At 39.7% G+C, this 22,895-nt stretch overlaps 1 protein-coding gene across 1 annotated transcript in view; it reads right to left on the bottom strand.

The window, feature by feature from the left end:
- Window positions 1-22,895, bottom strand: part of ANKFN1 (ankyrin repeat and fibronectin type III domain containing 1) — a 465,421-nt gene that overhangs the window by 5,098 nt on the left and 437,428 nt on the right. Inside the window, exons 19-20 of the mRNA XM_055257387.2 lie at window positions 13,309-13,475; window positions 6,572-6,788 (exon numbers count right to left, since the gene is read on the bottom strand). Of these exons, the coding sequence (XP_055113362.1) occupies window positions 6,572-6,788; window positions 13,309-13,475 (384 nt within the window). The remainder of the gene's footprint in view (window positions 1-6,571; window positions 6,789-13,308; window positions 13,476-22,895) is intronic.

Genomic DNA, 22,895 nt, shown 5'->3' with positions numbered 1-22,895 from the left:
TTTAATCTGCAATGACCCTTTTTTCAAATAATGTCACATTCATAGGAAGGGGAACATCACACACCGGGGCCTGTCATGGGGTGGCGGGAGGGCAAAGGGATAGCATTAGGAGATATACCTAATATAAATGACGAGTTAATGGGTGCAGCACACCAACATGGCGCATGTATACATACAAACTTGCATGTTGTGCACATGTACCCTAGAACTTAAAGTATAATAAACAAACAAAAAACAAATAATGTCACATTCATAGGTTATGAGGGTTCAGACATGGACATAGTTTTTGGGGGCCAGTAGAAGACTGATAGTAAAAATTACTAGAACTAGAAGCAACCACTGAAGTTTGCAACACTTTCAGTCCATAGTCAAGCACTTTGCAAAATCTGTCTGTATTTTGATCTCCCAACATACGAATAGTGAGAACGTACTGTTTGGAGGGGACTAAGGAGTATATGGAATGTGCCTTAAATGAGCTGACAGTCTAATATTTTAATGGAGTATCATATTTTAAGATCCAATCTCTCAAGGAGAGCCTGTATTGTTTTCCACAGGTAGAGTTAGTTGCTCAGTTATTTTGCCTCTTAGAGCATTTTATTTATATCTCTGTAACTGCATTTACCAAGTTTTATTATAAATTATCCATTTTCCTGTCTGTCTTCCTCATTGGACCATGAACTCTAGAGAGCATGCAGTATGTATGTCTTACTCATCTCTGCTTAGTAAATATTGAATAAGTCAGTCAACAAAGGAATGGACTAAGGAACAAAGCAAGCAAAGGGATGTGTAGAATCTTTTGTATTTCCCAGATCATATAGTCTGAACATGGACATATGAGTGGACTATGAAGACCTCCCAAGTACACTGTGTCTTAATCATCATTGTATTATTAACCTCTTGTGCTATAAATGGTACATAGAAGGCTCTCAGTAAAGCATGTTGAGTGGAATTGAAACTGAAACAAATATTGCAATCTGGGAGCATAATGAATAGTGATATTTGACTGTCTCTTAGAAATAATACTAAAAGCAAAGCATCCTGAAAGGATCTAATTTACTTAATCTACCATAGATTCCTGAAAACAATAACCCAGATAATTTTGCTTTATCTTTGCTGATATTTGACTGAAGAGCCAGCCCAAATATAGCAGAAAGAACAATTGTCTTAAAATTAGAGAAACCTGGACTGAAGTCCTGTCTTGCTACCTACAGCATATATGATCTTGAGCAAATCATTTAGCTTCTGTGAACTGGTACTATGAATAAGTACTATAAGGAGTAATTTAGTTTGTCAAAGATACTTTAAGTGGGCTGGGTGCGGTGGCTCACACCTGTAATCCCAGCACTTTGGGAGGCCGAGGCGGGTGGATCACTTGAGGTCAGGAGTTTGAGACCAGCCTGGCCAACATGATGTAACCCTGTGTTTACTAAAAAAAAAAAAAAAATCCAAAAATTAGCCAGGTGTGGTGGTGGGCACCTGTAATCCCAGCTACTTGGGAGGCTGAGCACGAGAATCACTTGAACCTGGGAGTCAGAGGTTGCAGTGAGCCAAATTTGTGCCACTGCACTCCAGCCTGGGCAACAGAGTAAATCTCTGCCTCAAAAAAAAAAAAAAAAAGATGCTTTAAGTGCCTTAAAAACAGAAGATGTTAATATTATTGAAATTCTCTTCACCCTAAATAGAGAATAACATTTTAAGATCATTAAAATATAAACCAGTAATCAGATATACTTCAAGGTGAGAATGCTGTTGATAATAAAGGTGAATAATAATTTCTTGTATGGTATCTTCCGCTGGTGATGATCTAGTCCAGTAGATTTCCTAACCTACATTTTAGAGTGAATTAGTGAGTGATATAACTGATTGACTGTAGCTCGCAGAACATGAGAGATAGGAGATTTCATTTCAGGAAAGATGGGGAGATGACATTTCAGGAAAGACTATTGACTTAAAGCTTCTCTTGATTTCAAGAGAAGACCTAGTTATAACCATAGTAACTAGGAAGGAGATACAAAAGAGCTTGAATATTAAGTGGTAAATATTATCTACTTGGTTCGTGGACCCACACTTGGGAAGCACTGCTGTAGTGGGAATCTAAATATTTGACTTGCATGGTGATTGTATTATTTATTAGAAGACTTAGTGGAACCTATTGCTTAGAGTGGGATACCCCTCCCAGAACAGTCTGGGAAAATCTCCAGGATGCCAGCCAGGGCACTGAGGAGAGTTTCCAAGGACTTAGGCCACTGCTGCTCCCTCCCTTCCTGGAAAAGAATGCAAAGTGCAGCTTCCATCCCCAGATTCAGGCCATATGCTCCATTAACCATTGCAGGCACCTTGCCCAGTTGTTATTTTAATAAACTTGCTTATGCTCCTCAATTTCCCTGAGAGGGCCCACTGGGCAGGCCAGGACTGGTAGAACCTTGAATTTCCCCTCTGGTTGACCCAGGAGCCGTTTGATGAAAGTTCTGCTCATAGTATTAGTGCTGGCTTAGGAAGCTTGGCTTTCTTGCCATTGTAATGAGTGTTGTAACTCCTGGTCTCTGTGGGTCAGGCCAACAACAGCAGAGTAGAGTTGATGTGGATTTTGAGGACGTTATGGGGAGACGACATTTCAGGAAAGAATAATTGACTTAAAGCTATTGCTTTTTTTCTTAAAGGCAGGGGGCATGGCAGAACAGAAAGAAAAGAATAATAATCCATATTTGCCCAAATATCTATCTTCACAATTTTAATGTACCACTGTCTATATATAGATATATAAAATATATATATCCCACTGTCTCTCTCTCTTTCTATAATATATATATATACCACTGTCTATATATATAAAATTTGTGCTTCAGTGAATTTATTTCCACTGTGTTTGAGTAGACTTTAAATAATTTATACATGAAGATTTTTACTGAATCTTTCATCAGGACTTCGGTAGGACCTCCGGGGTTTGTTCACCTTCTGATATCCCAAGATAAATGATATCTCCGGATCCCTGTTGATTTTTTGAGCTATGTATTTTATGCCATAGTGCTTGTAACATCATCTGGAAAAAGGTCACCAAGGTTTACATGTGGAAGATCAGGATAACCTTCAAATGCATCCGAAGGAAACAACACCCCCTCCCCTCTATTGCCTCACCCATGTGTCACCGGGAGAAACAGCAGTATTGGAAAAAAAAATTGCTGCTGCCTGTGACCACTATACCCACAGAAAAGGAGTGGGAGAGAAAACACCAAAATACCCATGTGATGGACCAAATCATTCCACCCCCTGCCTTGAGCTGCCTTTTCTAGGAGCCAACTTTCCCCCTTGGGTCCTTGAGAGATGCTTAGTTTTAATTGACTCACAGGAGTTCTACTTTGTGTTTTGAAAACCACACAGAAATGGGTAGTAAGTGAAAGAGTTCCATTCTCCATCCACCTACTCCCAAAAGATATACACAAACCAATTCAAGATACTCAACAGCCTTAAAACAGAATCTTGGGCTGGCACCAGAGGCTAGGTTTGTGATAGGCTCTCTATTTCTTAGCAGGCTCCTTTGAAGTTAGTGAATCCTATACACACAGAATGGAATTGCGCTGCAAACTTTGCCCTGTAGGTAACCCAGCAGGTATGTTCTTCTAAATTGCATTTCCCTCTTTTCATAAATGGCTTTTGAACAATTCAAAGTGGTCACACTTGTGGGAAGGACAGAGAATGCAGTGACAGATTTCATTGCTCTGAAATGCTTCTGCTTTTGTGAGGGGTAGGACACTAAATGTTTCTCCTCAGTTTTCAACAGCACTTCCCCGTCACTGGGTTCCATTTGTCATTTGCTGCTTTCCACATCTTTGTGTTTCATAGCTCATGGAATCTTGGCTTCCAAGAAGTAAATGGACCCAAGAGAGAGTTATATTTTAAGAAACAGAATGATGATCACTCACATTTTAAGTTAATAATAAAATCTGAATGTAATTGGCCAGATCCTCTTAGCAGGGAGTTGTGCAACCCGTCTTCAGGCCAACGTGAGTTTGGCACTTCTGTGGCATAGAGAAGGCCACCCTCATACAGCCAGGGAGGAATCCACTAAGGACCCTGTGGCCAAGAGAAGATTAAACACTGGGAAGGTTCTGTGAGCTGAGAGGGCAGACAGGGGCTGCGAAGGTGGAAATAGAAATGAAGAGTTGTTTGTAGAATTAAACAAATTGTGGGACATCGTAGCATACATAGTTTTCCTGCCTTAAAAAATGCCCTTTCAACCCTACACTTCTCTAGCTACTACCTTCCCTCCTTCTTCCCTTTTGCAGCCAAGATTTTAAAAGAGTGAAAATTCCTGTCCTACTTCTTTACCTCTCATTTACTCCCTGCTTAGCTTCTGTTCAGTTTCTATTTCTTTCCTTTCAAAAACTGCTCTCATCTAGATCACTGATGACTTCCTTGTTGAGAAAAGCAAAACAACTGAAGCTTTTCAGTTTTTGAATTCAGTCTTTCTCTACACATTTTGATTCTGTGACACTGCTCTCTTGTTTTTTAAATCTTCTTTCTCTGGTTGTTCCTTCTTAGTCTAATAGGTCTTGATGCTCCATTCCACAGGGATCCTTCCACAGTCTCCACTTCTTATTCTACCTCCTCTTTCCAGGCAGTCCTGGGGTTGGTTCAAATGTCATCTTTCCAGATAGGTCTCTGCTGATCATCATCCTAGTGAATTCAACACACTTCCTGCCTACTCCCACCCCTGCTGCTGTTTTGTATTATACATTGGAATTTTCACGATCCGAAATTGTCTTGTTTGTTTATGTTTTCACTCTTTGTCCCTCTTTCTAGAATGTAAGTAAGCTCTATGGGAGCAGATATTTTGCTTTATTTATCACTGTATCCCTGTTACTGCAAAGAGAGCCTGGCATATAGAGGGTGGCCAGTAAATATATATTTTTTAAATAGAAAGAAAAGAATGAACAATGTTCTTAGATCCTGAGTTTCAGCCAAACTGCTTGCAATTCCCTAAACTACAAACAGTTGTACAATCTGCTTTCTCTGCCTGTAATGCTCTTCTCTTTCCTGTTTTTCTGCTCAACTCTTGCTTATCCTTCATTCCAGATTCCGTCATCTCCTCCAGGAAGCTCTCTTTGATCATAGGAGTTTAATACTGACAACTTCATAGCAGGTAGGCAATTACCAGGTAATTTTTTGTTAATATATCTGTTTCTCTTATTAGCCTAACTTCTGGCAGAGATGATATTTCATTTGTATCTCTAGCCCAGTGGCAGTCTATAAAAATGCACTCTAGAAACTCTACTTAGATATTTTGTTATTTGGTAAGTCATAGACTCCTTTGGTAATGTAAATTAGTTGTCTCCTAAGTTCTTCCACTTGCCAAGTTTTGACTTTACACATTGAAGTTTTAAAAATATAGGTGCAGACACAAACTTACTCATAGAAAAGGCTCAGATTCCCGTAAGGTTTTCTATAATAAAAATAACATTAAATAGGATATTGACAATGTATTGTCTATTATATGCCATGCATCTTTGATGTAGATTACCTGATTCACAAGTAACTCTTCAAGGTATAGGTATTATTCTCATTTTACATACATGGAAACTGAGTGTCAGATGTAGTAATCTGTTCAAGCTCATATAGCTAGTAAAACAAAGCTGGGATTTGAATCCAGGTCTCTGATTTCTAAGTGCAAGCTCTTTCTGTTACACCATGCCGCCCCCTATGGGACAAATCCACAAATCAGGCCTATTTATTAAAAATATTATGAAGCTTACAAAATTGGAGCTCTTACAAACTATAGAATCAAGAAAGATGCTTTGAATCGCCATTGTTTTAATTGACTAGAAAATGGCACTCACCTTAGCATGGCTAGGCAAGAGCTTTTTATTGCCTTTACCTAGTATGCTTTCTCTCTGCTTATAAGCATAGAGGTATTTTGTAGAAATTTATACTAACCCAGTCAGGTTTTTGCTGTTAGACTTAATACCCAAGGGTGGAGAGGTGCCTTGCTAGGTATCTTCTCCAGCTTGTTTAAAGTTCATTATATCCATGATGAGGGCAAGCTACTTACATGGACTAGTTTATCCAAGGTTTCTCTCTTTCCCACCTTCCACTCTACAACATTGTGCTATGTGGATGGGAAGTTTTTCCCGAACTCTCACCCAGGTTGGGGCCTGCTTCCTGCCTCGTTCTTGTCAGATGCTATTTAATAGAGGTTGGGCCTATTCTCTTTCCTTAGTTTGTCTTGCTCAGATTCCCTTGGCTTTTGTGGCCCTCACCTGGCATCACAGCGGTCCCCATTCTGCATCTTTGAAGCCGTATCCCTGCTTTATATCCTTTTGCATCTTGTAAGTGTGACCTAGAACTGGAATGAATCTTCCCTGCCCCTAAATGGCATTGATCTTAGGTTACTGCTCTAGTTTCCTATTCCTCTACTGTTCTGATTTTGTTTCCTCTATGCTGTTAGACTCTTACCCCTGAGCAGTGTTTTCAGCCACTTTCTGGAACCAATACCTCAGCGTAAAAGTCCTCATCAGTGGAGAGAGGACCAAAAGTCCAGGGACTAAACAACAGAACTTCAGATCTCATTGCTTACCACTCACTGCCTTTCTTCTGTGCATCTCTGGGGATGGGGGTGGGGATGGAAGACAGTCTATATGTGATGATGATGTAGAATTGATCTTCTTTAGGCTCTGCTCATCTGAGGGGTCTATCAGCTTAGTGATGGGCAAGCCAGAAACTGGTTGTTTGTATCTTGCGTACTGTAGAGCATCCATGATCCATCTCATTTCACGCCAGACTTCATCTATTTGCTTTGGAATAAAATGGTAACAGACACTAAGTTATCAAGCAGTGATTAAAAAAGAATACCTTTCCCTGAGAGTCCAAGATGATCCATTTTCCGCATTATTGGCTTTGAGCAAGAGTAAAACATTTTTAGCACAGATTTGTTAAGCCAGAAAATACCTCTTTTTTGTGTAATATTTTTTGTTTTGTGTATTTTTACCAGAGAAGCTCTGTCATTTAGTGAAAATAGTAGAAGACTTAGATGCTAGCTGGGATATATCACTTATTAGCACTATACTAACTTGTAGCAAGTCACTGGCCTTTTTGAGCCTTAGTTGCTTTATTTGTAAAATGTGGCCAAAACATTTTTCATTTATACCTCCCAGGGTTGCTGGGATGATTAGTTGAAATGATGAATTCGAAAGTGCTTTGTGATGCCGCGGGGTACATTGCTCATACATATAAAGGGTTATTATATCCCAGATTATAATTAAATATTCCTCATTAAGATATTGTGAAGGCATATGATAAAGCCTGTATTTCAGAATATCTTGAGAAAGAAATGTAGTCCTAGTTCTTATATGTGAACCAGAAAAGCAAAGCTGTACTGGAATATTTTTTCTAAGTAGAGATTTTTGGACCTATGTTAATAGAAAATAATTAACTTTATATATTAGACTTACTACTTTCTTACATATAGAGTAAGGGCTTCTAAAGTTCAAAATGGCCTTAACGGTTTAATCTTGAATAATTTAAACATCCTTACATTTCCAGAGTAGTCCATTTTAGGTTGTTCCATTTTGATTTTTGGGTTATCAAAGTCATTTTAATGATATTTTCATTATAAAGTACAATAGTAGTTTCCTTGAAGCCTATTTGCATAAAATTCACTCAGATTTTTGTGTCTCTTTCTATATATATAGATGACGAAAGTTTTCCAGATCTTGATAGGCACGGGCCATGAGCTTTCTTGTTATTCTATCTCAAGGAGGGGCTGTTGGTTAAACATATTTTTTCTTATGACCCTGGAATTTGTGGTAGGCTTTCTATTTAATTTCACTCAATGACTTGGGCAAGTCATTAACTTCTTTGGGCCCATTTACTCAACTGTAAGAAGAGGTAGTTAGTCTACATGATGTCTAAGTTCCCTTCCAGCTCTGAAACTTTGGGATTTATTTTTGAGGAACATTTGGAAATTTGGTATTACCTAACTTCCAGATAGAAGGTGTTCATTATGTGAGTCATGCAAGGTTAATCTCTCTCTCTGATTGTGGAAGTTTTAAAACTAAAACACTACCCAGTGTTATATTTTATTTTCAAAATTTCTTGATAGGTCTTTAATCTGTACTTAAAATCTACTCATTAAGAATATCCACAAACCTGGTCCTCCCAACAAACACAGAGTAGGTCTGACATTCAGTCCGCCAAGTTGAGTGAAAAGCTAGCTAGAGTGAACTAGCGAATGGCAGTGTATGGTCTGACAGCCGTTTTCCCTTGCTTTCTAGTTCTTGTCAGTCCTGTGGTGACAAGACTCAGCAGAGTGTTCACGGCCAGTGATGAAAGCATGAGACTGAGCTTCAGGCTTTTTTAGCTTGGTCAGTTGGGCAGGAAGTTCAGCAGTAGGCAGGCCCATGGGGAGGCACTAAGCCATTCTGAAGGGAGAAATCTAAAGTCTGGGGATAAAGCCAAAGTGGGAATCCCAGATGAGACTCAGATGAATTTTCCCAATGAGATTGTTGTTCTCTCAGCTGGCTTTTACTGGCCCTACCTCATGCAGCATAAGCTTGTTGAAAGTTATTTTAAAGGCACTGCATGACTGTGGATAGCTTTTAGAGGCCCGACAAGGACAGGGATTGTGTTTTGGTATTTTTTGCTTTCAGCTTTGCAGAGTATGTATGTACTCAAAAAATGACTGTTTAATGAATGAATGAATGATCTAATTCTTTAGATCTCTACCCGCAGAGTTATTATAAGGATTAAGATAATGTAGATGAGTGTACTTTATCAACTACATATTGTTATAAAATTTTCAGTTTTTATAATGACAATCATGATTACTGTAGTGGGCTGAATATGGAACCCCCATAATACATCCATATCCCAATCTCCAGAACCTGTGAATATTATTTGATATGATATGAAGTAAATATTACTTTATATGGCAAAAGATATGATTAAGTTTAGGATTTTGAGAGGAGGCATTTATCTTGGATTTTCTGTGTGGATCCTAATTCTAACAACAAATGTCCTCATAAGGACATTCTTATAAGAGTGAGGCAGAGGGAGATTTGTCAGACATAAGAGAAGGAGGCAATGTGAGTACAGAAAGAGTGAAATGATGTGGCGAGAAGTCAAGGAATGCTAACAGCCATCAGAAATTGAAGAGGCAGAGACTAGATTCTCCTCTAGAGCCTCCAGAGGGAGTGTGGCCTTGCCAACACTTTAATTTCAAACCTCTGGTCTCCAGAGCTGTGAGGGAATACATTTCTGTTATTTTAAGCCACCCAGTTTATGGGAATGTGTTACAGCAACCCTAGGAGGCTAATATAATTATTAATAAATAATCTACCTGCTCTCTTTGGATAAGATTGTTTCAGCTTTATTGCTGAGGATGAATAGAGGGATTTAGCGTAGAAATTTTTTTAAAAGTATGTAGAAAAAATATTTACTTCTTAATTTTTCTCAGTGATGTGTAGAGGTCTTAGCTGAAGAAAAAACTTAAAAACCATATGGGTATAGGGAGGCCTGTGGATTGAGTTTAATGAGACTTAGCTAATTGCTCCAAAAGAAGGCCAGTTTTCACCCATTTTACCTATACTGTTGATCTAAAAGCAACTGACAACATAATCCCTCTGATTTTAAGGTCCAAATTCAACTTCTAAAGACTTGCTGACACATTTTAAAAAAGAAAGACCATGAATTCCCTAGGTCTGTTGATTAAAAGTTATGCATCCATTTCTCACCCTGCCCCTTAAAAATTTCAGTTTTCATCTCATAAATTATATTCCTTTCTCTGTACTCAGGCAAGATAATATTTTTATTAAAATGTAAAGGTGATTGGTTTTCTCACAGCACAGCTACAAGGTGCTCAAGGGGATGATAGATTGGCTATATTTAATGAGCTGTGTTTCTATTACAGCTTAGGAGCATTTGAAGCATTACAGTATATAAATTATAGCCTAATTGCCCTTTAGGCTTTAGCAGCTCAAAATATGCCAAGCTCCAGGTCTTCACACTTTGACATTTCTGCTGCATGTGCTGTCTATAAAGCCTCTATGCCTTATCTATGATTTTCTCCACCTCCCCGGCCCAGCCCTCCCCCTTTCTGGCTGCACTCCTTGGCTTCTTTTCCTAACTGTATTTAGATAGACTCCCTTGCTCTTTACAATGTTTGGTTTGTGTAGTGACTTCAACACTGTCTTAGATCTGGAATCATACAAATGCTCTCACGACTGGCGGTCGCCTCTGCAGGTTATGGTGTGTGGTGGGCTGAGCTGTGAACACCAATGGGTGAGTGGCTACAGCTGGTTTTCATTTTGAGAGAGAGAGGGAGAGAGGGAGAGAGAGAGAGAGAGAGAGAGACCGAGACCACAAAGTCAACATAAAGGGAGAGATGATATTGAATTGTCTCCACTCAGTGAAGTTATCCATGTTGGGAGAAGCAAGGTGGTTCATTGAAGGCTATGGGTGTAGGGAGATGGTCTTGTTTTACCCAGACCAAGAAGTTATATTTTGAACCCTTTGAGAATTGGCTTTTATCCAAGTCTGTGTGTACCTGGCTGACTGGAAGGGGAAGTATGTAGAGAGGGCTCTCAAGTTACCTGCTTTGGGAGAGCAGAGCAGGCTAGAACTTTGAAGAATTCCCAGCCTGGCCTGCCTTTATCCAACCCACTTAATGGTGTGATATAAAAGGAGAGAAAAAGGCAGTGGAGCCCTAGGCTACATGAAAAAGACAGGAGCAAGGGTAGTAGTCAGGGAGTAGGAATAAAGCCGGGAACTCTTGGAGGAGTTTGAGAATACAACAGACTGAAGAAAGTCAGCCTCCTTGTTGGAGGAACATACTGGATTCAGGGAGGCATAAGTGGAATAAGGCAGAAACAGAACCTAAGGCATGGGTAGAGAAGTGTTCCTCTACAAATATCTCTGGTTGTTAAGTCATAAAATGTTAGAGCCAATTAGACCCACAGAAGTCATCTAGTCCAGTTCTTTCATTTTACATATGAGGAAATTGAGGCCTCCAGAGATCAAATGAATTGCCCAGTACTCCAGAGTTTATCAGAAGATTTGGGACTAAAAATGTGTGCTCCTTGACTTCTTTTTACTTTGTATTTTTATTTAATAGAGATGGAGTCTCACTGTGTTGCCCAGGCTGGTCTTGAACTTCTGGGCTCAAGAGATCCTCCCATCTCAGCCTCCCAACCTCCTCTGGGACCAACTTCTGATCTGTTGTTATTCTTACTATGCTCTACTATCCCTTATATGGGGTTCAAAAATAAGCCAGTCTTTCGTATTCTCCTCATGCTGCACTCTTCCTTTTCCTGCCCCTTCCCCACCATCTGTGTTCCATTTTTACTGGAAATGAAATCAATGAAGTAAATGTTTTGAATGTTTAAATTCTACATTCTCAGGCCAACGGAGAAAGTAACTTCTTGAAAGTTATTTCTCTATTCTGAGAGGTCACCTAAGATATCTCATTCACAGGATGAGGAAAGTAGGATAATCCTAAAGATTTGTCTGCTGTCCACTTTGCAAGTAAATTACAATATTTTCTTCCTGAGTGTTTCAAACACCTCGAATCTCACATATTCATATTTCAAAGAATTTCTCCTTCTTGTGAATGAATGAATGAATGAATATATAATGTATTACATACTTAGTATGTGCCAGGCATTTTGCCGAGTGTTTTATATGTATTATCTCATTGAATTCTCTCAGTAACATTATGAGGTAGCCCTATTATTATCATCCCTATTTTACAGATGAGGAGATTGGGACTGTTGGGACTAAGAGAGATTTCTTTGCCCAAAGTTCATAGCATTTGTTCATCTTTAGGCCTCATAACATCTTGTCTGGATAGTTATAATAGCTTCTTATCTGGTTTCCCTGCCTTTAGTCTTCTCAAATCCTTATTTGGTGAGCATGACCAATCAGAGTGAATGCTTACAAGAAACAACCAGTATGGCTGTACCAATGTGTGCGGGAAGAGTATCCTCACTACTTGAATCTATCCTAAACAAAGTTTTGAGAGCCCATAACTTAACTTTCTTCAAAACTTCGGGTAGCTCCCTACTGCCTACAGAAAAAAGTACAGATTTCTTAACTATGGCTTTTAATAAAGCCCTTATGATCTGCTATCATTGCCATCTTTCATTTTTGCCTAATTTCTACCTCTCATCATTCAATTCATGCCCCAACCAATCTTGAGTACTTATCATTCCCCAAATACTATTTTTCTGCTCTGTCTGCCTTATCCGTTTATACTTTCTCTTTGAATGCTCTACATTCTATTTCACCTTACTGTAATCTAACCTATCCTTGTAGGCCAGGCTAGATATCAATTACATCCTTCATGGGAATGTTTCTGATACAAGTGAAAGTAAATTTTTACTTCCTTGTGTTGACACAAAACTTATTTGTTTGTTTGTTTGTTTTGTTTTGGTATATCTTTTTTTTGGCACCTAGCACATTTTACAAATTGTATTTACACACATTTCTTATCTACCCTGATGGATTTTAAACTCCTTAACATCAGAGACCATGTCTAATTCAACTTTATATCTCGCATACAGTGTCTGACACCTGGTTGTTTAATAAAGGTTTATCAAATTGAACTGAATATATATTATAGTGATATTTATCATGGGGCTATTGCTATTCTTCTCATTTTGTGAATTGAGTAACTGATGGACAGAAAGATTTGGCTAAGGGATTCAGAGGCAATTTCAGGCCAGATCCAAATTCTCTTGTTTACTAGTTAGTACCCCTTTCACAAGACCCTGAGGTGTTACCATAGGCTTTACCAGACAAGACCATAGGAAGGGGAACACATTTTCTGATCTTAACAGCCACATATTAAAGTGTCAATTCTGTGAGAAAGAAGCCCAAAACATGAGGAATTTTAGTTCTAATTGGATCTGGGTTAACAAAAACTGGTAGGTCATTTTATTTTCTTTTTCTCTGAGATATTCAATTAATTAATACAATTTTTCTTTCCATTAGAATTGTCAATGGGCTACAAGGCAAGAGTAATATTCTAGTTACTGCTTCTGGGGTTGATTTTTCTCTCCCGTATGGAAAGCTACCACTACCTACCATGGTGACTGATAACAGTTCTTAGTAATATTGTGATTTATCTGTAACTTTTTCTTAAGGCTTTGTTTGAAAACTTATCTCCCTGAGCTCCACATTTTAACCAACTCAATAGGCTACTTACACACCATGTTCTTTGAATCAGCCTGGGCTGCTGTCCTTTCCCGTGCTTGGCTTTCACCCTTTCCACCCTGCCTCTTCTCCCTTCCTTTTATCCCAGAAGGAACAAACAATTACCTGAATGAAATCTAAAACTTGCTGGTGTCTTTGTTTGGCAGCTGCAACCTCGCTGTCTGAGATTGCTTCCCTGAGGGACTGTTGGGTATTCAGAGAATCCAGTTCCACAACAGCAGAAAGGCGGCAATACAGACTAATAAATTTCTCTCTGTAGCTGCAAAAATGAACTGGAAAATGGACAAGCAAAATAAAACATGTTAAGATCTGGTATCAAAATAGAGAAATTCATACCTCAGAGAAAACAAGTTGAATGAAAACATGATTTATTAATCCTATCAGTGGAAAATATTAAGCCATAAATAAATTATAAATGTGCTCTTAAGGGGCCAGTTGTCTGGCTTTAGTCAGACAGTATTCCCTTTTAAGGTTTACCAACTCCTAGTAAGGTATGGGGAAGTGGGGTTGGCTAAAGCTGCAGTTATGTGGACTTTTCCCTAAAGTTGGGGCTGATTGAGTGTGTGTGTGTGTGTACACACACACACACACACATATACACACACATACTGGGAAAATAAGCTTGCTTATCACTTTAAAGAAAAAAAGCCAAGTAGCAATTTGAAATCTAGTTTTGGTTTTCATGTCTGATTTCCAGTACATATCTTGCCTACTCCTTTCCAAGGCCAGAACCCCCAGAAGACAGAAGACTTGCTTTTCTCAGAGTGTCTTTGGTCTGACTGCAAAACTTCCCCAAGGGCCTATTATGATAGGCTTGGATCCTCTTCTGCCTCTCCCCTTCTTGGCCCCTCTGGATGGATGATATGAGCTGTTGCTTGGACAGACCATTTCTTGTCTTCAGCAGACTTGGTTTTCTTCTCTCAACAGATAATGGGACAGAGACCACAGGAAAGAGTCCAGCCTTCATCTCCATCATTTCCTTTTTTCAGGAGGAACAGAGCAGTGTAGGATTGAGCCTGGTATAGGCAGCTTGAGATGGTCAGATTTCCTGTGCTTCTCTGACCAGCTCTGATCATATACCATAACTTTGGATGCTAGCAGGATGAGGAAAGCACCCTGATTCAGACTATCATAGTACTGGTTTCTTCCTGGGCATTGATGAATTTGGAGACTCATTCTTCAAGAACCTCTTTTACTCTGTCTACCTCTGACCTGTACCAGTGTGTTCCATGCTTTGGAAATAGGGCTGTTAAAACTCAACAAGTCTGTTGAAACATTTTTATTCTGGCTTCTTTAGTGAGGAATTCTAGGAAGAACATCTAATTACAGGTAGTAATTACAGGTAGTAATTAGATGTTGATTCCTGAGACCCAGATCTGGCCATTTAGGGAAGCTAAAACCACACTACCTCAAAACGGGGCATTGGTCATCTCTACACCTCAATGAGGAAGCCCTACTTTTCTGCATACTGAGAGATTTTTGTCCACCCTACAATTCCCATGTTACCACTGGCTACTACTTCCTTGCTTTTTTTTTCTCTGGGGATAAATCTTAGGTGAATGCCAGGGCAGTGTGCTCTGTCTTTCCTTCCATGGAAGTAGAAGAGAAGAATGGGGTGAGAGTGTGAGTGGTCCATCCTTACTCCAGCTATGCCTCATTTCAAGGAGGTGTTTCTCAACTCAGGAGAACTCTGTCCTGGTTTGATTTTTCTCTATGGTGTCAGATCCTTCCTTCTCATCTTCTCTGCTCTGTTTAGCACTTTTTTTTTTGCCTGACACAGAGAGCTGATTTCATATGCCCTCTCAGTAAATGACAAGCTATGGAGCTTCTCCCAAATGATCTAATTCTCATACTATTTCCCTGCTTAAAGACTTCTACAGAGCTTCCTCTGGACCTGAGGACAAAATCCAAACATCTCTCCATAAGGAAAGCTCCCTGTGGTCTAGGATTTGAGTATATTTTCAGTCACACCTTCCCGCATGCTGCCACCTTCCAGCCCTAGTCCCTCATCCACCCTCAGCTTTGGTCAAGCTGAACTTACTACGAGTCCTTTTATACTTCCATGCTTTTAAACACGCCTTTTCCTCCTCCTCACATACCTTTCTTTACAAATACCTCCAGGTCAACTTGTGATACTTGAAGATTCACGGTAAATGTTTTCTCCTCAGCGAAGTTTTCACCGACATCTCCCTGCTGGGTGGAACTAGTTTCCCCCTCTTTTGTGCTCCTAGAGCACTTATTTCTAAACATTTCATGACACTTATCCTACTACATTGTACTTATGTGTTTGCTTGAGTGCCTTGGCATTAGATTGTGATTTCTTTGAGGGCAGGAACTATGCCTCCTATTAATTTTTATGCCCTTGAAACCTGGAACATTGTAGTTTCTCAATTAAGGCTTATTGACCAAATGAGTAAATAAATAAATGCATGAATGGATCTGAAGAGGCAGATCCTTCGCCCGAAGGCTCCTCTTTTCTCCACTGTCTTTCCTTTACTGTGGGCTTGATTTTCCTGTTTGGAAAGGTGGTTCGGGTCTATGATACTTCCTGGAAGCTCCACAGGAAGGAATCTCAACGACTTTTTAGCTTACTCTTGACCCTGGTAGCTCCCTGTATGTGTCTTTATGCCTTTCAAGGAGGGATTATGTCCTGTTAGCACTTGACAGATGTCCTCTCTTGGCTGGAAAGTGACAAGAGTGAAGTGTCTCACACCCTGCCTTTCTAAACCAAGAGGTAAAACAAACAAAAAAAAAATTGGCTTTTTCCCCTTTCTAAAATATGACTGGAAAAATAGGGAGAGGCACTGAATAACTTCTTTAAAAGAAACACTATCAGTCTGATCTGAATTCTTATAAGCCGGGGTGTTCACAGCTTTCTCTTGTTGTGTCTCTGTGGTGGGAGCCTGGATCAGTGGGTGGTCTCACAGCACCCACACTATCCATGCCATGCACCACAAGTGAGTTATGAGGAGGTTTCAGCTAGAACGCTTCAGTTTCCCCGCTCTTGTGGTTTTTTTTTTTTTAAATCCAGACCCTTTAATGTTACTTTAACAAATGTTACTTTAACATAGTCTTTTGTGGTTTAGCAATGATACATTTGGTAGCCATAACTGAGGCAAGAAAGACAGACTGGAAGCTTCTAATTTTTAAAAATGTGAATCTCATGCATTTTACAGATAAAATGGTATAAGGCTACAATAATGTCATTAGCTGGACCACATGATTTGTTAGTAATTCACAGACTAAGACTAATTTTCTGCGGTATTTTTCTCCCTCTTTTTTCTACATAAGATAGTGGCAGACTAACATAAGGTTGGCATCAACACTAGGAGTATAGTACAGTGGAAAGTACATGGGCTTAGCTATCTGACGGACCTGGGTTTGAACCATACTTCTGCCACTCACCACCTGTGTGACAGTGGGCACGTGACCTCTGGGAGTCTCAGTTTTCTCATCTCTAACACAGGGATTATAATGCCTACCTAGGATTAAGTAATACAATGTATATAAAGTGCCCAGCACAGCATATGGCACATACCCGATACAAAATAAATGTTTGTCCCTCTGCCACACTTTTTACTGCCCTGAAAGAATGAGGCATTTAGTGGTAGTGATTAGAATATTAGAACGGGACTGGAATTAAAATATTCTTCCTAAGGATATCTAACTCACTAAAATCCTGATCAGTCTGAGCCATGTGGCCTAGTTTGGAAGCCAAGGAATCAATGAGATAACCTCCTGGGGTCAGTTTAGTCCAATGAGCCTTTGCCAAGGTGTCAGAAAGAACTGGGGCACAAGGTGCCCCTCTAAAGATTCCTAGTAGTGAATGAGTTGACAGGTGGAATAAAGGAATGGTCTCTTAAATCACGTAAAATGGGTATTAGGGATGAAGGTTGACACTATGCCATTTCTTGCAAGCCTGTGGCCTGGATTCCATTAGGCTCACTGCCTGGATAGTCCATAGGTTCCTCGAAACTCATCATTTGTCATACTGACCTCGTCATCAATCCCCTGCCCCAAACCTGTTCCTCCTTCCTATGGCCCATTTCGGTAGATGGTAACATTATCCGTCTCAGCACTCTTATTCAGACTCTCTGACTCCTTCATCTTGCTCTTCAACCACATCAAATCAATCACAGAGTTCCATCATTTTAACTCCTAAATTCCTCGTCTCTCTGCTCTCTCTTCTATACCCCCACCAAGGCTGCCTTGCTTTGGACTCATGGACCTGTGAGATATGACCAGGTGGACCCGTGAGGTAGTCTCTTAATTGCTTAATTGTCTCATCATATCCAATGTCAGCCTGATTTATTTGTTTTTTACTCTCTTGCAATCAGTCCTCCATGAGCTGTCAAAATCTAATAAGACCACATCATCCCTTTTCTTCAAATCTTTTCTTTGCTTCCTATTGCCTATGGGATAAAGTTGTACCCTCTTAGTGTTATACAAGTAGCCATGTATGATTTTGATCTTTTAAACTTTTAGCTTCATCCTCTGTCACTTTTCCTCAGATGCCTTAAGCATCCATCACAATGAGCTATTAAGAGTGTACTTAATCAGGCTGCAGGTCTCTGAGCTTTTATACCTACTGTCCCTTCTGCTTAAAATGATTTTCTTTTTCTGCCTGCCTTTTCTTTCCCATTCTGAATGTCTGTTTATCCTTCAAGATACAGCTCAAGTATTATCTCTGTAAAGAAGAATTAGATGTCTTTCCTTTGAAACTCAATAGCCTGCCCCTTATAGCAGTGCTTTCGTTTTATGAAGACTATCGGTAGGGCTACCTGTATCCTCTAATGGATTTTGAGCTTGTGATGGGCAGATGGTGCCTTATTAATGTCTGTGTGGTTCAGTCCCAGCACAGTACCTGGCATATAGCAGAAGCTCAGTAAATGTTTGTTGAATGAAGGATGTCGCCAAGCACAAGTTGAGTATGAAATATATACCAGGCCTCAAACTATTACTTTTTAAAATTCCCTAGTTTTTTTTTTTGTCTTTCTAGTCCAATTGGTTTAAATCATAAAGCCAAGGAAATCAACGAAAACCAATTTTCCTTGTCATAGGCCTGCTGTCAGTTGTGAGCACCCACAAGGTCAGGGCAGGGTGACCTCCTCTGTGCAGGCTAGGCAAGTCCTCAAGAGGCCACGTCACCTGATAGAGTTTCTAAGGGCTCATGATGCTGCTTTTCCTTCTGTTCCTGGGAACTTCGTAAACAGTGATGCTTGTAGGCCCCCAGGAACATGTTTTATTACTGCAAAGGGGTCCTATCCTGCTCCCACCCAAAGGATGGTAGAGTGTCAACCTTCAGGCTGTGGAAAGAGGAGTGGGTTTTGGGTGAATCTGCTTTGCCCCAGCTCAGTCTTCCTCATCCAGGTCTCATAACATCCTCCAATAGGACAATTTATCTTGACCCCACAAGTAATCCTGTGAAGGAATAGCCTGTGGGTTTGCTACAGTCTAGACCTTATTCCAGGAGACAGAGAACTAAGCTCCTTTATCATTTTGTCTTTGCTAGATCTACGCAGTGCTGGAATAGGCACAGATGCAGTTTCCATAGCTGGTTAGCAAGTTATTTATGATTCACTTAGGCCACTGGCAGGAACAAGGTCAGTTTGCCAAATCTCAAATTCTTTCATGGGGACAGGGATGACTTATACAAGTCAAACTGAAATATAGTGCAACCCTTTATTCTATTACAATTTACATATTCCCATAATTCACACCTTAAGTTTCATTAGAATTCCCATGTGGTTATTAAAATTTTCTGAGTTCTGACTGAATTTCCAAAAACATTCTCTCCTTTCTCAGAAATGCTTAGTGTATCTCTTGACCCTTTACTATGTAACTACCTATGAATGGAATTTCCTGCTTATAGAAAAAATAATGCTTAGCATCCTTCTTAGAGAGGCTTAGGACCACTGTAGCAGGCCCTTGGAAGTTCCTATATAAGGTGTCATTAAATGCTTAGTGGCCAGGTGCCTGATGGAGGAAGTAGTTATGATAAACTTCCTCTTGGAAAGCTCTGATTGCTTGGGGATAAGATGGAGTTTGTCATGATTCTTATTGAGACCAAGGCCCAGAAATGTTTTTGAAATTGTTGCTGGTGGTGCTCAAGTACAATAATCATTGTATTAGAGAGTGTATTAATTTTCTGCTACTGGCAACATTTCCTCCGGTCCCTAAAAAAAGACTAATAGAATTGTTTATGCCAATGGAACCGAGCCCAACCAAGTGGTCTTTTCTGGAAACTTACATGGTACTCATTAATCAGTTGGATTACCAATGATATGGCAACAAGGGAGGACCAAGAAGGTGAGAAAGTATGTCTTACTCTAGGAAAAACCATCTTAAAGTCAGGCTTTGATCTATGGCCTATTTTTCATAGTTGAAAGAAAGTATCTGATGCTCTCGTATTGCTTCCAGGAATGTGAAGAGGTAAAACAGGTAAAAAGGACAGGCACAGTTGAATTTGGCTGAATTCCTGCGTTAACCACATCTCTAGTTTTGTATTTATGTATTAATCTCTTTGTCATAGGCAATACTGCTTAAATTGTAGTCCATGGATTAGCAGCAACAGTATTACCTGAGAACTTACTAGAAATGTAAATTTTCCAGCCTCCTGCTGGACCTACTGACTCAGCATCTCTGGGGTTGGGCTCCAAGAATCTGTATTTTAACAAACTCTCCAAGTGATTCTTATGCAGGTTAAAATTTGAGAAGCACTGTTCTAAGGCTATCATATCTCAAAGTATATGTTCTATGGATTATTAATAGGTCCCATGAAAAACATTGCTCTAGTCATGGTCAAGTGAATTTGGAAAATGCTGGGTTAAACAAAGTTGAGCTTTAAAAAAAATTATTTTTTAATTTTTATTTTTTAGGGGGATGACCACTGGATTTTGCAGAGCTTTTCATATGTTACTCTACCGCTCAAAATCCTTCACTGGATTTCCAACATACTTAAAGTAAAAATTCCTTATCGTGGCCTGTGAGGCCCTGCATGGTCTAGCTCCCATGACTCTCTGACCTCATCTCCTATCTTTGTTGCTTTTGCTTACTACACTCCAGATATGCTGATCTCTTAGCCAAGCACACTCTTACTCTAAGGCCTTTGCACTTACTGTTCTCATTGCCTGGAAATATTAGGTCTGTGCTCAAATGTTTCTTCTTCAGAGAGGCCTTCCCAGATCACCCAGCTGTATAAAGTGCAGCTTACTTCACTCGAGTCCCTTACGCAGATTTATTTTCCTTCATGACCTTCGCTTCTGATATTTACAATATTATGGTTTATTGATTGGTTTGTTACTTGTCTCTTCCACTAGAATGTAAGCTCTATGAGAAGTTTTTTCATTGTTGATTCTTCAGTGCCTGGAATAGTGCCTGGCACATAGTAGGTTACTCAATGAATATTTATTGATGAATGAAGGAAAAACTGAATCCAGAAAAGAAATGGATGCTAACAGACTTCACAAAATGATAGAATGGAGAATAACAACAGTGGGACGAAGGGTGGCTACTCAAGAAGAGTGTGTGAGCCTCACAGAAACAGGCTAGAGAGGATATTTGCATGGCTTGGACCTTCAGGGCCTTAGGAGTCACATATATTATAACGATTGATACCAAGTTGTAGATTGTTCCCACCAAAGCCATTGAGGCATGGGGAAATGAATTTCATGTATTTTTGCCTGTAATCATGGAATAACAATGACTGTTTAACACAGAATGGAATCCTGGTTAGCTCTCCAGTGAAATGTTTTCTTTAATTCTTTTCTCTGTCAATTATATATCCCTGGGAAATCATTCATTTTCATGGCTTCAGCTGTTATTAATAGACACTGGACAGATTTCTGTGTTTAGTATCCAATTTCTCTCCTGCATTTCTACTGCCAGTGAAACATGTCCACTTGGATGTTGACTTAGCACCTTCAGTCTCAACATATTCAAAGCTAAAAGCATCACTTTCTTCAGCAAACCATTTTTTACCCTCTGATTTCCTTACTTCTGATAAAGGCAGCAATAGCCTCATAGTCATTGAAGCTGAAAACAATGAGAGTATTCTCTAGACTTCTCCCTTTCTCATTTAAAGAGTTACCTACTTTTGGGCAACTTTTCTTTTTTTTTAAATATCTGTATTTCTTTCTTTCTTTTTCTTCTTATTTTGGTACCTACCCTAACACTGGATGAATAAAATAATCTTTGAAGTTTTTGACCTCTGCTTCCCATCTGGCATAAACAGATTCCTCAGCCTGATGCTGGAGATATTGCCCAATATGGCCCCACCTTTCCTGTACTGATTTATGTCCCACCTTTTCCTCACATTTCTGTGATCTAGCCAAACTGGACCGCTTGTTCTCTTTCCGATTCTTTCTGAATTCTGTTCTCATGTTTTTGCTCATCCTCCTCCCCCAACAGGAAAGCTTTTCTTTTTATTTATGTTTATTGACATCCTGTTTGTTCTTCAACACCCCATATCAGATACCCTTCCCTCCGTGAAGACTTTCTCATATCTTCTTTGAGAAAATGTGCTTTCTTTTTTTCAATATTAACACTTCCAATTTCTGGCATATTCTACCTTGTTTTATAATAATTTGTATTCTCATTTTACTCCTGCCACCATACGAAAGCCCCTTGAGGGCAGAACCTTTGTCTTACCTCTAAATCTCCACAGTGGGCACTGAATAGACACTTATGGAAATACCCTGCCCCAAACAGTGTTGCTATATTACAGACTAAAAATGCTTTTTGGCTGAGGAACTCATTAAATGGTCACATTCACATCCAGGCCTCCTGGGAGTGGTATGGCCAATGTGATTAATTGTATGACACAGAAAAGGTGTAGAAAGGTTAAGCAATTGCCAGTGTCACACAATAGGGGATCCAGGACTCTCAAGTCCCAGTCTACTAATCTGATTTGAGCTTCTTCTAAGAACACTCCCTCCTCTAGAAAGTAACAATTGCTGTTCATCAGCTTTTGGGCATCTGAAGTGCTTGGAGCAAGGAAAACTGAGAGGCTTAAGCATATCATCCTTGAGGGATAAATTCAGATGCAGATGCCCAGGGCTCAAATGAGACATCAGGCAGTGGCCTTGTCTGCTTCTAAATCTGGTGGCTGGGGAGCAATCCAGAGAGGGTCTGCCTCCATTCCACCCACCCAACTCACTCACCCTCCTGCAAATTGTCCAATTCATTTGAACTGACCGAACTCTTGCTAATTGCCTCTTACTGGCCTGTTACAAGATGAAGCATGGGAAGGGGACAAAGCCTCCCTATTCACAATCTCAGTGGGCAGCAGGGGTCTCTGCAAAAGTAGAGAAACTGGACCCCAGGCTATTCATTTTTGAAAGTCAGGACAAGATCTTCCACCATTCAGAATCGCACATTATAATCACAAGATTGCATCCTGGGAGATCCTGTCCATTTCTCAAATGGTCTGTCAGAAATTTAGAGTCTATTTAATAAGTCAGTGCTACTTAAAATTGTAGGCTTTTTTTCCCCTCCAAAGTGATATGCACTCTACATTTTAATTTCATTATTATTTTTTTCTCTGGTTGGGGATGTGAGGACGGTGAGAGAGAAAGGGAGGAAAGGAGAGAGAAAGGAAGTGGGGAGAGAGATGGAAGGGGAAAAAGAGAGAGAGAGAGAAGGGGCAGTGCTTTTCATGAAAACATCGGTTTTTATATTTATGTTTTAAGAAA

The sequence above is a fragment of the Symphalangus syndactylus genome, chromosome 20 (genome assembly GCF_028878055.3).
Source record: "Symphalangus syndactylus isolate Jambi chromosome 20, NHGRI_mSymSyn1-v2.1_pri, whole genome shotgun sequence".
NCBI classification, from domain to species: domain Eukaryota; kingdom Metazoa; phylum Chordata; class Mammalia; order Primates; family Hylobatidae; genus Symphalangus; species Symphalangus syndactylus.
The sequence above is the reverse complement of the archived record's forward strand: the minus strand, read 5'-3'. Positions and strand labels throughout refer to the sequence as shown.